The sequence below is a fragment of the Lacerta agilis genome, chromosome 6 (assembly GCF_009819535.1).
Source record: "Lacerta agilis isolate rLacAgi1 chromosome 6, rLacAgi1.pri, whole genome shotgun sequence".
In the NCBI taxonomy this organism is placed as follows: Eukaryota; Metazoa; Chordata; class Lepidosauria; order Squamata; family Lacertidae; genus Lacerta; species Lacerta agilis.
Window position 1 is genome coordinate 30,324,922 of NC_046317.1, and position 15,384 is coordinate 30,340,305.

General features: G+C 41.5%; 1 protein-coding gene across 1 annotated transcript in view; it reads left to right on the forward strand.

Moving 5' to 3' along the window:
- Positions 1-15,384, forward strand: part of PIGK (phosphatidylinositol glycan anchor biosynthesis class K) — a 101,573-nt gene that overhangs the window by 63,757 nt on the left and 22,432 nt on the right. The window contains exon 10 of the mRNA XM_033151787.1: positions 13,061-13,136. Within this exon, the coding sequence (XP_033007678.1) occupies positions 13,061-13,136 (76 nt within the window). The remainder of the gene's footprint in view (positions 1-13,060; positions 13,137-15,384) is intronic.

The window sequence follows — 15,384 nt, forward strand, 5'->3', positions numbered from 1 at the left end:
AGCACAAATAGTTTTTGCACATAAAAGCTTAATAAGCAATCTTTATTCTGATGTTCCTGGCTTTTTTGAATCCTTAGATCTTGTCATTAAATGCATTTGTAATGGAAGTAAATAGTTCCCCACTAGTGCATGGTATATACCATTTTGGTAAAACATTGCAGTATTTCTAGGGAATGTGCTTTGGGCTGATTTGGATCTGTTTAATGCTGAAACTTTCTAACCATTTTAGTGTTAAGTACTCTTATCTCTTCATTCTCAAATGGATCTAACTAACTGTGACTTTCTTGTGCAGTATGGAAAAAAATAAGTTGACACTAGTATTTGGGATTTTATGAAGGAGCAAGTTCATTTACATTCTGAAGGGAAGGGGGGGGGGGTTGAAGTGATAGAATCGATAGTCCCAACAGAATCTCATTGGAAGGATTGCACAGCTAGATTATATTGTATTCCAGGTTTAAATTTGGCCTCCCCTGCCTGCGGAATAATAAGTGCCATGAAAATGTTCCACTATTGCAGTTCACATTTTGGCACCTGCAGTTACATAACTAAGATCCTTGAGGAAGGCACAATCAAGGCTCTGATCTTCAGCATCCTGCATTGGTGAATCAATGGGCAATGTCCTTTTCAGTGTGGAAGATTTTGCAAGCTTGTCCTCTGCACTGAGTTCATCTCAAGTGAGTGTGGTTAGTATTGCCATACTGAATAGTTTGAGCAATCCTTTATGCCAGGATACTTAATCTGGCAAAATGTTGGTTTAATGGGCACCATACCCTATATACTCCCATCACAGGACTTGAGCATAAGGGGGAGCATAATAGCACCACCAGCCACACCACCAATATCAGTGACAGCACTGCTTTCCCCTAGTGTTCACAGGCTGCAGTAGTGTTAACACCTTCATGTCAGTCAATGCACTCCCTTGCTCCAACCCATTTAAACGGCGTTTCCATGCACTCTGGCACTCGTCACAGTGTCCTGTTGCACCAGAAGCAGTTTAGACATGCTGGCCACATGACCCGGAAAGATGTTTGCAGACAAACACCGGCTCCCTTGACCTGAAGCAAGATGAGCGCCGAACCTGACAGTCTCCTTTGACTGGTCTTAACTGTCCAGGGGTCCTTTACCTTTACAACACAACCTTTCCGGCATGACAGTGGCATGAGATTTCCCCCCCCCCCCCCGTGTGTGTGTTTTTTAAAATTAAATTTGTATACTGCCTTTCATCCAAGGATCACAGAACGGTTCACAATAAAAATATACAAAATGAGATCACAAAATACACACTAAAACAAAAACAAAACAAACCAGTAACACCCCTCCCACAAACACATTTAAAAGGGCATAGAATGTTAATAAGCCAAAGGCCTGGTTATAGAGAAACGCTTTCACCTGGCTCCTAAATATATGTAATGAAGGCACCAGGCGAGCCTCCCTAGGGAGAGCATTCCACAAATGGGGAGCTACCACAAAAAGGTCTGTTCTTGTGTTGCCACCCTCTGCATCTTTTGTGGAGGGGGCACATGAAGAAGGGCCTCATATGACAGTCACAGGGTCCATGTTGGTTCTAAGTGTTTGTAGCACACGTAGCAGTAACCAAAACACTTGGATTCCAGGAAAGTTCTGCACACCGTGGCTTAATTCCCCCCTATACAGTGTACGCACACACACTGGTATTTGAGCGCACAACATGGAAGGAAGGAAGTTGCTTTCTGTGTCTTGGAGACAGGTTATTGTGCAATATTGTGCAGTGCCTGTTTTGCTTAGCTTCTGTCACCAGAGTTCTCCTTTGTGTGCTCCCTAAGTGTACATGACCTTTAGTTAGGCAGAGATAGTAGCTCTAGGCCGTGCACCCTATCAATGGAGGAGTTTTCTGTGCATGTTGGAATGTTGTGAATTGGGTGCAGAGTTAATCCAGCATCATCAGTAGGTAGGTGGACAGGGCTGGTGCAGGAGAGTAGGATAGTATTGTACAGTATTGTATTCTTTGTGTGCACACATATGTTCTCTCTCCATTGAATCCTTTTGTGATTTTTTAAAAATTGGCTTTGTGGCTGGCATTAAGCTGTCTGAAGCAGCTGAACAGAGTCTGAAGCAGCGTAGGATTTGGTGTAAGTATGCTCCTTTCTATCATGCCCACACCCCACCCATGTTTCCACTTTGTTTTTGACCTTATACTGACAGAGATGCACCAGGGAGTAGTATGCTGGCATAGCAATGCATCAATATATACTCACAGCAGTGCTAACAATACCCACCATATTTGTTGTTGTTTTTCAAGTATAGTCTTGCACTCTTAAACTTTAAAAATAAACAAATAAGCCAGCCTCAACTGAAACCAAGATGGGAACATCTTATAAGCAGTCCCAATTCCAACAGCAAATTCTGATTTATTAAAGTACTATTCGGTTTTATTACTGATTATTATACTGGTTTTCTTATGTGGCCTTTGAGAATCCAGGTAACTTCTATAATATTGCAGATTATTTTGTTTTATTTTATTTAAAAAATGCTCTGAGAAGTGGAAAGTGCAGGTGAATTTATTATTTACTGATGGAAAATAGTGTTCTGTGGCTTTCTGTCCTATCTTGGGAGCTTGAGCTGGTTAAGGATAAATGGATTGGCAGAAATTAATCGCTTGTAGTTCTCCAGATAGGAAATTAATAGTGGATTACAAAATGGGAAATGTATGTTCTCTCTGTCAGATTACTCAGGAAATACTTCCAAAGGTCCATATTTATCTAGATTACCAAACCACAGATTAGAGAGTTCAGGAATGTTGTTTTTTTAAAGTGAATTTACTTTTAGTAGTGCTTATGAAAATCCTGACAGAGTATTTTGTGAGTTAGATTTCTAAGAAATAGCTGCCTTTGCATGCATTTTAAGAAACTAGGACAAAACTGGTGTTCAAAAAATCCTTTCAAATGACCTTAAATGGAAAATCTCTAATGAAGTCTCTATCCTTTGTGCATTCCATTGTGAGCCATGTCACCTGATCAGAACTGGCTCTGGTTAGGATTCTGTTTTAATGATATGTTTTGTAAAAAAAGCAAACTCATTGCTTCTACCTTCAGTGGTCATATTCTGAAAGGGAGAGGGATGCTATAGGCCAGGGGTTGGCAAGGTTTACCTCGCCTGGGCCAGTTCACTCCAAGGAGATCGCTCTGTGGGCCGGATCGCGTCTGCGCAGATGCGGTTTATCGCACCGCGGAAGCGAGTCTCCGCTCCACGCTGTGCCGGTTTAGCGCAGCACGCGGGGATTCGCCGAGTGGGCGGTTCGGTTCGGGGGCGGCTCGTGGGCCGTTTAAACAACCCCCATGGGTCGCAGATTGCCGACCCCTGCTATAGGTGAAGGATAACCTATCATTCCAGGATAAAGTTTGCCTCTGCAATGCCTTCCTTAAAGTTCCTAAAGAAACAGAAGTCTTGTTCCTTTCAGAGCATGTTCATCTTAATTCTGCATGTAAACATGAAAATGCCCCAACCGATAGGTGGTTGGCTATTTATTTGTTTCTTTTGTGAAGTTACATACCCCCTCATGTCCCCCTCCAACAAAAGAGGAGGTAAATGGAGTAAAAACAGCAATAGTACTAAGAAAAGCCATAAAAAATGGAAAAGCAACAATAAAATTTTTGAAGAGCCAATAATAAACGAGAGGAAAAGTACTATGCAGCAGCTAAACTTGAAATTTTGCCAGATTTTTTTTTAAAGGTATATGTGGAATGTTAGTAACGTGGGGAGGGCAACTAAACCTCCCAGGGCAGTGAATTTCCCACCTGGGTGCTACACCAGAGAAGGCCCTGTCCTGTATCCCTACCAACTGAACATCAGAATGTAAAGGAACATTCTTGGAAATTCTTTATAACCTTAAGTTATTTTAAAAAACTGGATTTCTCTTCCACATCTTACGTTTTTGCTGACAAGAAGATATAGCAGTATTTGCTACCTATTTGGAGTGAAATAATTTTCAAGAACAGGTGTGATGAGGCCTAAAGTGTTGTGAAGAAGGGTTATTGCAGATCATCCTACAAGCAGCATTTGGTATGCTTAGCTGTATTTATGGATTGTGGAAAAACCTACATATTATAGTGACAACCATATCTCTTGCCTCTCCTCGTCTTTGAATATGCACTAATTGTTTGCCCATTAAAGACATGACTTTCAGGCTCCACTGTAACGATTTGCAAAAGATTCACATTAGCATTCTGCTAGATAGTCATTGAAGGTCACCTAAGGTAAGCTACCAGCTGTCCATTTTGTCACTGCATAGTGCAGGAAAGTAGCTCAAATTATTCTCCCTCATAGGTGCAGCAGAATTCTAATATGGAAATCTGAACTAACTTGGAGTAAATTATATTTTCTACAGTGTGATTCTTTTTAACAACTGATTTATCACAGTTGACCTTTTCTTATTGGATAATACTGAGGTTTTCAAACACACATTTTATGATCAAATGTTTCTGTTTGTTTCATCATGAATAATGCAGACGAATAGATCATAGGAGACTTTAAACACATCGTAGAAGTAGAATACATTGGTAAGCATCTGATTCTCACTGGCTGTGGTGAGCTGTCGTGCTGAACCTTGGGCTTCTGCACTACCTTCCACCGCAAGGAAGAGTTCCAACACTTTCGTTTTCACTTTTAGTTAACCACGGTTCTTTGTGTCATCTAAACCCGGAGGTATGATTTAACAATAACTAGGGTTAGTTGGGGGACGCGGGTGGCGCTATGGTTTAAACCACAGAGCCTAGGGCTTGCTGATCAGAAGGTCGGGGGGTTTGAATCCCCGCGACGAGCTCCCGGTGCTCGGTCCCTGCTCCTGCCAACCTAGCAGTTCGAAAGCACGCCAAAGTGCAAGTAGATAAATAGGTACCACTCCGGTGCGAAGGTAAACGGCATTTCTGTGCGCTGCTCTGGTTTGCCAGAAGCAGCTTAGTCATGCTGGCCACATGACCTGGAAGCTGTCTGCGGACAAACGCTGGCTCCCTCGGCCTATAGAGCAAGATGAGCACTGCAACCCCAGAGTTGTCCGTAACTGGACTTAACGGTCAGGGGTCCCTTTACCTTTACCTCTAGGGTTAGTTGAAACCAGACAGCTTAAGCAACCATGGATTAAAGTCAGTTTTTTATTAACTATAATAAATGTCAACTACAGTTTGTCTGTTTGGATAACACGGTAAACAGCAGTTCACCAAATGCAGCAGTGAAAGCTTCCATGAGGAAAAGGAAAGAGGGAATTACTTGACTCAGAGACTCCCTACAGCTTGTTCTCATTGTACCTAGCTCATATGTGCTTTTCAAGGGCAAAAACTATGATTTTGTCATTTCAACACACATTCTTTTACTTCAAATTTGTTTATAACAAGCAGTCACCACTATTTTGTATAGTTACCCTAAACCAAAGCCCAGTTCCTCATTTCCTGTCATCTGGTTATTGTAAATATATTTTTCAATGCTTGGGTTTTGAATCTATTCATTCAAGGCAGGTACACAGCTTTTTAGCTTTTGCTTTCTGGGAAACCTTGATGGCATTTTCCTCATTTAGTGCTGGCATTTTGTTTTTATTAATAATGGCCAAAATAAAAACAACAACCACCCAGTGGTTTATTTATGGTTGAGACAGTGGGATACATAGATTTAATAATTAAAAGTCATTTCAATTCCTCTTTCTTTTGTACTCTAAAACCCCCGATTCCCCACACTTGTAGCATTGCATCACTTAAACAGTCTTGCCTGTGTTTTACTGTTGAGAGATTTGTTCCATTAGAGCAAACCAAATAGGATATATAAATAACCATTGTAATAAGATAGACTCAGTCCATTTCAGAATGACATATTCATCAGCCTGTGTGAACCATTGGAAATATGTGTTCTACTTTGTATTCATTACGCTGGACTGGTGCGTATGTTAACACTCCTGATTGCTTAACCATGGTTGAACAATTGTGAGTGGATCATATGCTGTATGACCCTCTTTCCTTTCTTCTGGAATATGACTTCCATCCCATGACTGAAAAAGTGATTCATTCATCAGTACTTACGTTAACTGACATTAATGCTAACCAGGGTTCCCCATGGGCAACTTTCCAGTTTGTTTCAAATCTTTAAGGAGCAACCTTGATTAGCCTAAGCTAATGTTGGAGTCAATTTGAGGCCCTCTAGATGCTGTGGGCTCACTTTTGCTTTCTGGACCATTCTTCTGGGAATCTTGGCCTTTTGTGTGTGAGTATGTGGTCAGGGAGTGGGATGGCATAGAGAGTGAATAAGTTATGAGATTCTGCAGTGCTCCAACCTCTGCCTACCTCTGACTCTGGTTCCACTTGTTGTTTCCATGGCACGCCTGCCATGCAAATCCCAACAGATTACCCTTTGGTGTGGCCTCAATAAGGGGTGGGGGAGTTACCCAAACCTGGAATGTAGAGTGGCTGAGAGGGAGGAATTTGTGCTACATAAGCAAAGGATGTGTGAAGGAGCCCACAGTGGCTAAGCCATCAGGTATTTTAAAATGATTTTGGATTGGAAACCACCTAGGAACCATGTGGAAAGTGGTTATGCAGTTGGGAGAGTGAGGTGGTATACATTGGAACATGCAGTATTGGTGTGCTATTTCCCTTTTGTTTTACAGTGGATCGCATTGGGAGCTTAGAATCATAGAAGAGTTAAAAGGGATCATCCTGAGAATTGTCAAAGGAGCACAGTCAAGAAAGTCTTCTTGCTCCTTCTACCTCCTAGAGAGGGGAGATAACCTTTAGTAGTATGTGTCTTTGAGACTCCAAAGACAGAAGTTCTGGCCTGCAATTTATAATTGTTGCAGATTTAAATTGTTGTCCTGAACATATTTACCTAGAAGTGAATTTTGGGACTTGTAGTTTCCCATTAAAATCAATAGAACTTCCATATAAACCCACAACACAGTTGTAAGCATGTTTACTCCAAAGTGTCCCACTTACCGGTAGTTCAATAGAACTTTGCCTCTAGTAAGTGTGTTTAGAACTACAGTCACAGTTAAAGTGCACGATTGTGTTCAGATTTCTTGTCCCTTTGCATAGCTTTTTGCTCTCCATTTCCTAGTTAAGCAATGAATATTTTCAGTCTTGTTGATCAAGTTATGCAAAGCTGAAAGTCACAAGCAGTCTTGTTTTGCTAGTAACAATAGTCTGATGAACACTGGCTTTGATTAATATACAGACTTCTGAAGTCATTCACTGCCTGTATATTAAGCCCAAACACTTGGTGTACTTGAAATGCTGTTTGATTGCCTAACTACGCTCTTCCCTTTTTACTTTTTCAAGCTAAACGTAGTTAGTGTTACTTTTGCATCAGCATTTGTGTGTACCATAGGTAACCCAGACCGCAGTTTGAAAACTTGCTTTTAATTATGATTGCACAAACACGGCTTAATATTTTATCTGATTAGCAAAAATGCTGATACACGCATAATGCAAGTCATAGCTCCAAAATGGGAAGATTGGGTGAGAATGCTTACAGGAGTGGAGGAGAGATTGGATGGGGGATGTGTTTAAGACCAAATGAACTTTTGAAATAATGCTGACCTAAGTTTTTGAATTTCTAGCAGAGGTTTATTGGTATTCCTGCCCAGTTGTTTATGTTGGGATGAATTAAAGACATAATCCAGGTTTTCCTTCCATGTCTGTACAAGAGGTCCTCTCTCTCTCTCTCTCTCTCTCTCTCTCGTCCACAAAAGCTTCTATAGTCCCAGAATGCATGGATGTCTCCATCTACCACCTGTGGATACCTACAATTAGATTTTCATGCTTAGGAAGTTTGATAAGGGAGAAACCCAATGCTCATCAGACCCAGCCCTTGATGTTTACATTGGCCAGACAGTCCTGTTTCTGTTTCCCATTCCCTATCATTAATCAAGGGTCTGTGAAATTGTTTTTAAATTGAATGTAACCTGGATGGAGAACATTTGACTTGAATGTCAGCTAGATAAGGAAACACATTTATATGTTTGCCTTTTTTTGATTCATTTCTGTTATCATCAAATCAAGGGACCCCCAATATTATAAATGCTTATTGTCCCAGTACCATTTTAAAGAGCTCAAATCATTTGTGTGTTCTGTTGATCATCACCAAGACTGGCCAACAGAAAGCACCACAGTTACTTAGAAAAATGGGACCAGTTCATATTAAACTGATCCAAAATTAATCAGAGGCTCATCTGCATGATACATTTAAAACAGTGTCAAACCTAAACAATCATGACATCCCTCAAATAATTTTGGAAACTGTAGTTTGTTAGGGGCACTACAACTTTTTAAGGAGAGGTCTGTCCTCACAGAGCTACAGTCAGGGCCATCTTAAGTACATCTGGCGCCGTGGCGCAAAGATCCCTCCGATGCACCTCCCTTTCCCAGAATTTAGAACTTGGGGCCCAACTTGCGGACCACCTCGTAGCCCCAGGAACCACCACACACAGAAGACGCCGCTGATGTGGTGGCCACGGCGCGCCTGGCCAGACCACTGGAACCCTGTGCTTGCTTGTGAGGCTCCGGGGCACCTCTTCCACCTCTGCTGCCTGACAACGACAGCCCACTGCCAGCGCTCTTGCTGCTGCCCAGCGGCCCGAGAATGAGGAGGCAGTTGCCACGCGGCCGCCTGTGCCCCGGAGAGTGGTGGTGGTGGGGCAGCGGCCACCGGTGACGCAGAGGAGGCCCCTTGGGAGCTGCTCCTGCCACCACCGCTCCCTCAGATGTCAAGGACAGCGGCTCAGCGGGCGGTGGCTGAGGGGATTCCCGCGGCCAAGGCAGAGGAGGCGCCGGCGCTGGTGCCGGCCCATCTTTGTCCTAGGCTGCTGCCTCAGAGTGGCTCCTCGTCTGCTACAGCCTGTGTCGCCGAGCGCTTGTGGGAGCTGCCCGGCCGGACGCCAGTTCCTGTGTGGGGGCTCGAGGCGGAATTCTCCTCCATGCCGCTGGGCAGGGAGGCGGGATGACGGCGCCGCCGCCTTGGGGCTCCCCGCACGAGACAGCAGGCAAAAGCGGCCCGCCCAGAAGGAGCAGCACAAGCAGCAGCAGCGCCGCAGGGGGAGGCGGGCCAAGAAGGAAAGAGGCGCACACCAACCCAGAGTTGGCGGCAACAGTCGCTGCGTCGAGGGGAAGCGGGTTGGGCCTGGGGGCGAAGGGTGGGTTGGCATGGCTCGAGCTGCTGCCCCTGAGGGTACAGGAAAGGCTGTGAGGGAATGAGGGCACCCGTGGCAGAGGGAGAGGAGGTGGCGGCGGAGGAGCCATAGGGCTTAGTGGCTCGTTGTGCCCTGCCAACCTCTGGCGGCGTGCAGGGAAAGGGGCACCGCCGGCAACGTGCCACTGGGGCGCACCTGAGAGGCTGCAACGTGCCACTAAGCCCAATGGGAAAGACAACTCTGGCTACAATTCCCAGATATGTGGAAGGAGGATTGATTGTTAAACCACTCTGAGAATTGTAGTTCTGTGAGGGGAACAGGAGTCTTCTAACAGCTCTCAGCAGTCTTTGCAAACTACAGCTCCCAGGATTATTTGTGGGAAGTCACAACTGTTTAAAGTGGTATGACACTGCTTTTTCTACACTTGATTCTTGCACTCACAAATAAACTTTGGCATGAAAATGAATACAGTTATAGAATCAGAGGTGTCAAAGGTATTTGCTGCCATAGCATTAATCGGTTTAAATCAAGAAGCTAATTAACTGAAGAGCATTTAATCAGTTAACAGTTCACATTTCAACAAAGTGTTTAGGGTATGGGACAATGCCTATTTCCCAGTCACAACCCTCTGGTAAAGCAGGGTTTATCTTGTTCTGAAGTCCCTGCCTAAAACCTTCCCCTCAGCTCTTGGCGAAGCCAGTCAAATGCATTATCTATAAGCTGTTTTTCTCCATGTTGATTTACAGTAGTGAGTGATAATGTATTTAAATGTAAAGGAACAAATTGCTTACATTAAGACATTTCCCTCAGACTGGCATCTGTAGGGTATGGAGGCATATTTGAAAAAAGCAGCAGCAGTTTATATTAGTCTAAAAATAAATTGCGTCCCTTGCCAAAATAATTGTGGAGGCAAGTGGGAATATAGCAGGCCTCAGGCAAGATCTTGTAATATTAGTACACTGTGGAGAGCTGCTGCTGCTAAGACTTCATTAAGTCTATATTTTTGTGAAAGTTGTAAATAAACTAAATATACAAAATGTTATATGGAAAGTTTAATGATATATTGTGGGGTGAAGCTCCTAAATAATTAAAACCAGCTGTACTTGACCAAATGAATAGTTCTGTGTTCTGAGGCATAATTCAGTCACTGGGAGTCCTCAGATTTCATAAACTCTCTGTGGGTCTCTTGATTATTAGTGAGCATTTGCTATGCTAAAATGCACCTCCAGAGGGTTTTCATACAGCAGTATGAGCAAATTTGGTTGTGGAGTCTCTTTCAAGATTAACGGACTCTTCATTCATGCGGCAACAGATGCTCATTTGACTGAAAAGGCTCACCAACTAGAAAGTACATCCGAACTTGTTCTTTAAAAAAAATTAGTGGAGATCAGAGTTGCATGGGCCTGTGATAAGGAGACTTGTCAGGCAGGTGCCTTCTTTTTAAGCCTTTAAATAAGTGGTGCAAACTTTTCTATGCCACCAAATCTGTGCAGGCGATTAAGAAAACATCTTTCTGTAACAGACAATAGTTGATCTCTGATTTTTAATTCTTGCCTTGTTTTGATTGTATCTTTATATGGTTGGTGTAAATCACTGGTTTTTAATGAACAGCTGCAATACAGATTTTTTTACATAAATAAATGATAGACGTTTTAATATTGTTTTAGGGACACTATGCTAGAATACATTCTGTTTATCTCTAAAGCAACTAAATGTGTTAATAGCCTGAAAGTATTCAGGAACACCCAGTTGCAGGCAACATTATTGAAGTGTGCAGTGGGTGATACTGATTTCCTAGTTTCCTAGATGAACAGCATGAGGGCCATTTAGAAAATGTGAATCTCTAAACCCATGAAATGGTTTGTCCTGATCTTTCAAGAATTTCCCCCCTAATGATAAGAAGGCCATAGAAAGTTGCTCATAGGCATGTTTTGAAATCGGCATACTGAGGACTCAGTCATTTTAAGTGTACATTCATCATATTTAAGAGGGATGGGCATATTTTTGGAGTTTGTTGGTGTGTATCATCAGAAGGTCGGTGGTTCGAATCCCCGCGACGGGGTGAGCTCCCGTTGCTTGGTCCCTGCTCCTGCCAACCTAGCAGTTCAAAAGCACGTCAAAGTGCAAGTAGATAAATAGGTACCGCTCCGGTGGGAAGGTAAACAGTGTTTCCATGCGCTGCTCTGGTTCGCCAGAAGCAGCTTTGTCATGCTGGCCACATGACCCGGAAGTTGTATGCCGGCTCTCTTGCCAATAAAGCGAGATGAGCGCCGCAACCCCAGAATCGTCTGCGACTGACCTAATGGTCAGGGGTCCCTTTACCTTTACCTTTTATATATACCTCCGGATAGCTTAATTTGTGCAGCTGACTTGCTGACTGGTTGTGGTTCTCGTATACTGAAACACCATTAGACATTTTTATAATTATTTTCAAATATCTTCATTATGTTGATAAAATGGCTTTGATTTTATGAATAATCCAGAATGTTTGTGCATTCATTTCTCTTCTCCCACCCACAGCTGTGGAAATTCCCTGTACTCTGGTTGTGAGCACTTGATTTACATAATCACTCTACTGTTGTTTCTTAATAACTATGCAAAATGCAGATCTTGTTGTCCTGGTAGGCTAATAATAGTTGGTAGCCAATCAGAGTGCAAGAATGTCTATTATCATGGCAGTTATTACCTTGAAATCACACAGTGGTTAGTCACATTACTCTGATTACTGCAATTCCAAAGTCCTGATTGGTGCTTGCATTTAAAATCTATAACCGTCCTAAAGAGAGATTGGTCTGGAGTTTCTTTTCTGAGTGGTAGGCAAATCCCAAATTATATATGAGGAAAAAATAAAACCCCAAAGGTATTGAAATAAGATTAGTTAATTGTCCAAAGTGTGCTGTTCCTGGTTTTCATTTTCTTTGCCTTTGTCTTTCTTCACTCCAACTAATTTGTCTCTCTCAAAGCCTTGACAATTGTATTTTACATAGAAACCTATTTTCTGCCCCCAAAGGATTGCAAATTTCAAAATGTTTCTACAATTTAGGGTTCTTTCCCACAGTCCTGGCACAGGAAGAAAAGACTCTGAAATGTGGCTGCGACAACCCAGTCAGATGGGTGGCATAGTAATAATAATAATAATAATAAATGTAGGGGTTTGCACTTTTAATTTCAGGTACATAAACGGTCCAGTAGCTAAAAGATAGTCAAACAAAATGTGGTGTTAGTCACATGTTAATCAAGCTTTTATTGTGGAGAAAAGGTAGAGTTATGAGATGCCTATCTGGAAAATGCTTCCGATCAGATTTGGGTCTGCACCAGTTTTCTGCTGAAAATCGATTCCTCCTGGCTGGGTTTACCAGCCAAGTATTATTTCCTTATGTCCTCTGCCTTCCTCAACTGGTGTACATCCTAAAACACCTCTGTTCTTATCTAGAACAGCCTTCCAACATAGAAAATCAGTTTGGGGGATACACAATCAATTTCTATAAATTATCTCATTCACAATTTTGTTGAATGTTAGAGTGCAGAATGCAACTCCTTGCATTTCAATTGCCAGAGGGTGGGATGGGAATCAAATGAAATATGGAAACATGTGCCTGTGCCATTTCACTCAGCAGCTCTCCCCAAGTCTCTGGGCTATTCAGGAGACCTGACCTTTGCAAATTTTTATGTGGAACAGAAAGACTTAAACTAGTATTATAGCTATGAAGAATTTAAACCGTGACGAAAAAACGGAGAGAGATAGGCTCAAAAGAAGTGGATGGCATTCAAATATGTAATGCATTTAAAAATAATAGCCGTGCAGTTTGGGATAGATTGGGGACTTGGGTTTGTATGCCTAAAAGCAAGTGAGTTGCCATTGGGTTTTATCTTTTTCCTAATTTTTACAGTGTCTGATTAAAATCTATTTTTTTCCAGCCATGCTGTCGATGAAGTTGCAACGGAACCATTAAAATATGCAGAACAACTTCCTGTAGCACAAATAATACATCAGGTATGCTACTTTATTTTGTTAATACTCAAGAATACGTAAGGTACTGTATTTAGTTTTGGCAATAAAACACTTTTGGTAACCTTACTAGTTTATATTCTATTTAATATTTAATTGTACAAAGGCATATATTTCTATTTAGATAGCAATTTACTATTCAGAGCACAACAAGAGGCTAAGCAATCCGTACCCTGTAGACTCTAGCTTGTGTTGGAAACTTGAATAACTACTGGTTTTTGTGATCCGTTCTATTAAGAAAGGTTTGCATCTTGCTGACTTGCTTACTCAAGCAATGTACATCTGTACTTTTTGCTGTTACTAAGACTTAACAGGAAAATGGTCTCTGAACTTAGATGTGAGTAAGTCTCCAACTTGAGTACTTTTAATCTGCTCTCAGTTCAGTTGCTGTCACTGCAAAAATGAGTGTCTTGCGTGTAGGTTTTTCATCCTAGTTGCTACCACAGTTAACTGCTACCCAGATAGGCCAGATACCGCTGCTGCCATCTAAATGGCCCATTATCTACAGCTGTGGCTTTCAGATGCAGCTGTCTTTGAACATTGATAAATCAACAGGAAAAAATGGAAGTCCACCAAGCGTCAAAGTTGCTTGGAATTTCCTCTGGGTATTAATTATTATTGTAAGTCTGTTTCCAAATATCTTTGTCAATCAAAGTGGCTTCCTGCCGTTGAATTTGCTCGCTGGAGGCAATGCCAGCTTTAGCTTAAAGGAAACAAGGGCTTTATTTTAAAACTTTCAAGTGTACAGGCCTTTTCTGCAAGATGTTAAACCCAAAGGAAATTTAAAACTTTAGGCTGAAATCTGCACCTCCGGGAAGAATATCTGATGTGTTCAGAACATGGAAGATTGGAAATCAGGACCAGTTTGTATGTCAGGAACTCCCTTGGTGTTGTCAGAGCTTCAAATGACCCAGCAGCCTGCAAATGTCACATTTAAAATTCTGTCTTCATGCCTGACTCTCGGCATAAATGAATTAAACAGCAGAGCAGGCAGTAAGTCAATATGTTCTTAACAGTGAGAGTGAGCAATGAAACAGTTTGAGGATTGTTTGGAATAGGTAAATAGGAACTGCACAGAACAGTTCACCTAAAGGAATATCTGATACAGGAAACAAAATTAACCTTTAAGATGGTTGACCAGATGAAATGTCACAGTAATATTTTTACAGCACAAAGAAAGTAATACAGCCCCGGTGGGTTCGTTTGGCTGCTTTGTGCCATATTGCGATGGAATACTTCACTGAACAGAATCAGAAACATGGTTTTCATGCATTTTGACCATTTCCTTGAGCAAACCCTTACTCAGATTACATATAGTCTTGGCAAAATTGTCTAATTTGACCTTCTTGCTTGGGTATTTTAGCCCAGTCCAATATAAAACTAATACAAAGCTAAATAATATAAAAGTTAACCTTTATAAAATAGCTGCTGGTTGAAATGGTGCCGGGTTAATTCACGGTGAGGTTCATGGCGGCTCTACAACTATGGAATCCCTCCATGCTGAGATTTCTCTGCCTCTTCATTCTACTTTTTTAGGAAGCAGGTCAATACATCCTTCTAGCAGGATTTTGAAGGTGGGGTGAATAATTTTTAGATGGTTTCTTATAGCCAGCTTTTCTAAAAGCATTGATGAACAATTTGATGCTTCCTTTCCTCCTCTTTTCTGTGTATTACAGTTATGGAATTGCTCTTACTGTATTTGATTTGTATTTTATTGTATTGTTTTATATTTCTATCAGTATAAAGCTCTCCGGGGTTACTGGTGATGGTTGGTTCATAGAGCTAATAAATAAACTCAAAATTACTGAACGGAAGCCCAGTTTCAGTGCACTGCCGAGCTTACCTTTTGTGTGAGATTGTGGCCTCCAAATCACCACTTTTTCAATTTAGGCCAAACATTGCCCCTTTTTGTCATAACATTTTAACACTTGGAAAGTGACACTGCAGCTGGGCCTATGGTGAAATCATTAGCAAGCATACTTTTCTAATAAATCTGTACTGTGTTTGTTTGTTGTAAAAATCCATTATGGATCATTATTTCTAAGGTTTCCTCTGTCAAGTAAAGACCAGTTCTAAGCCATAGCAAATATGTTTTTGATGAAACAAGAATTCCTATAATTTTATTTTGAAGTTCCCCTATATTTTAATAATTGATTTTAATTTATTTTAATTTGATATTAATATTTTAAATGGTTTTTTTAATTATTGGCTTTCACTTTTCATATTTAACAAC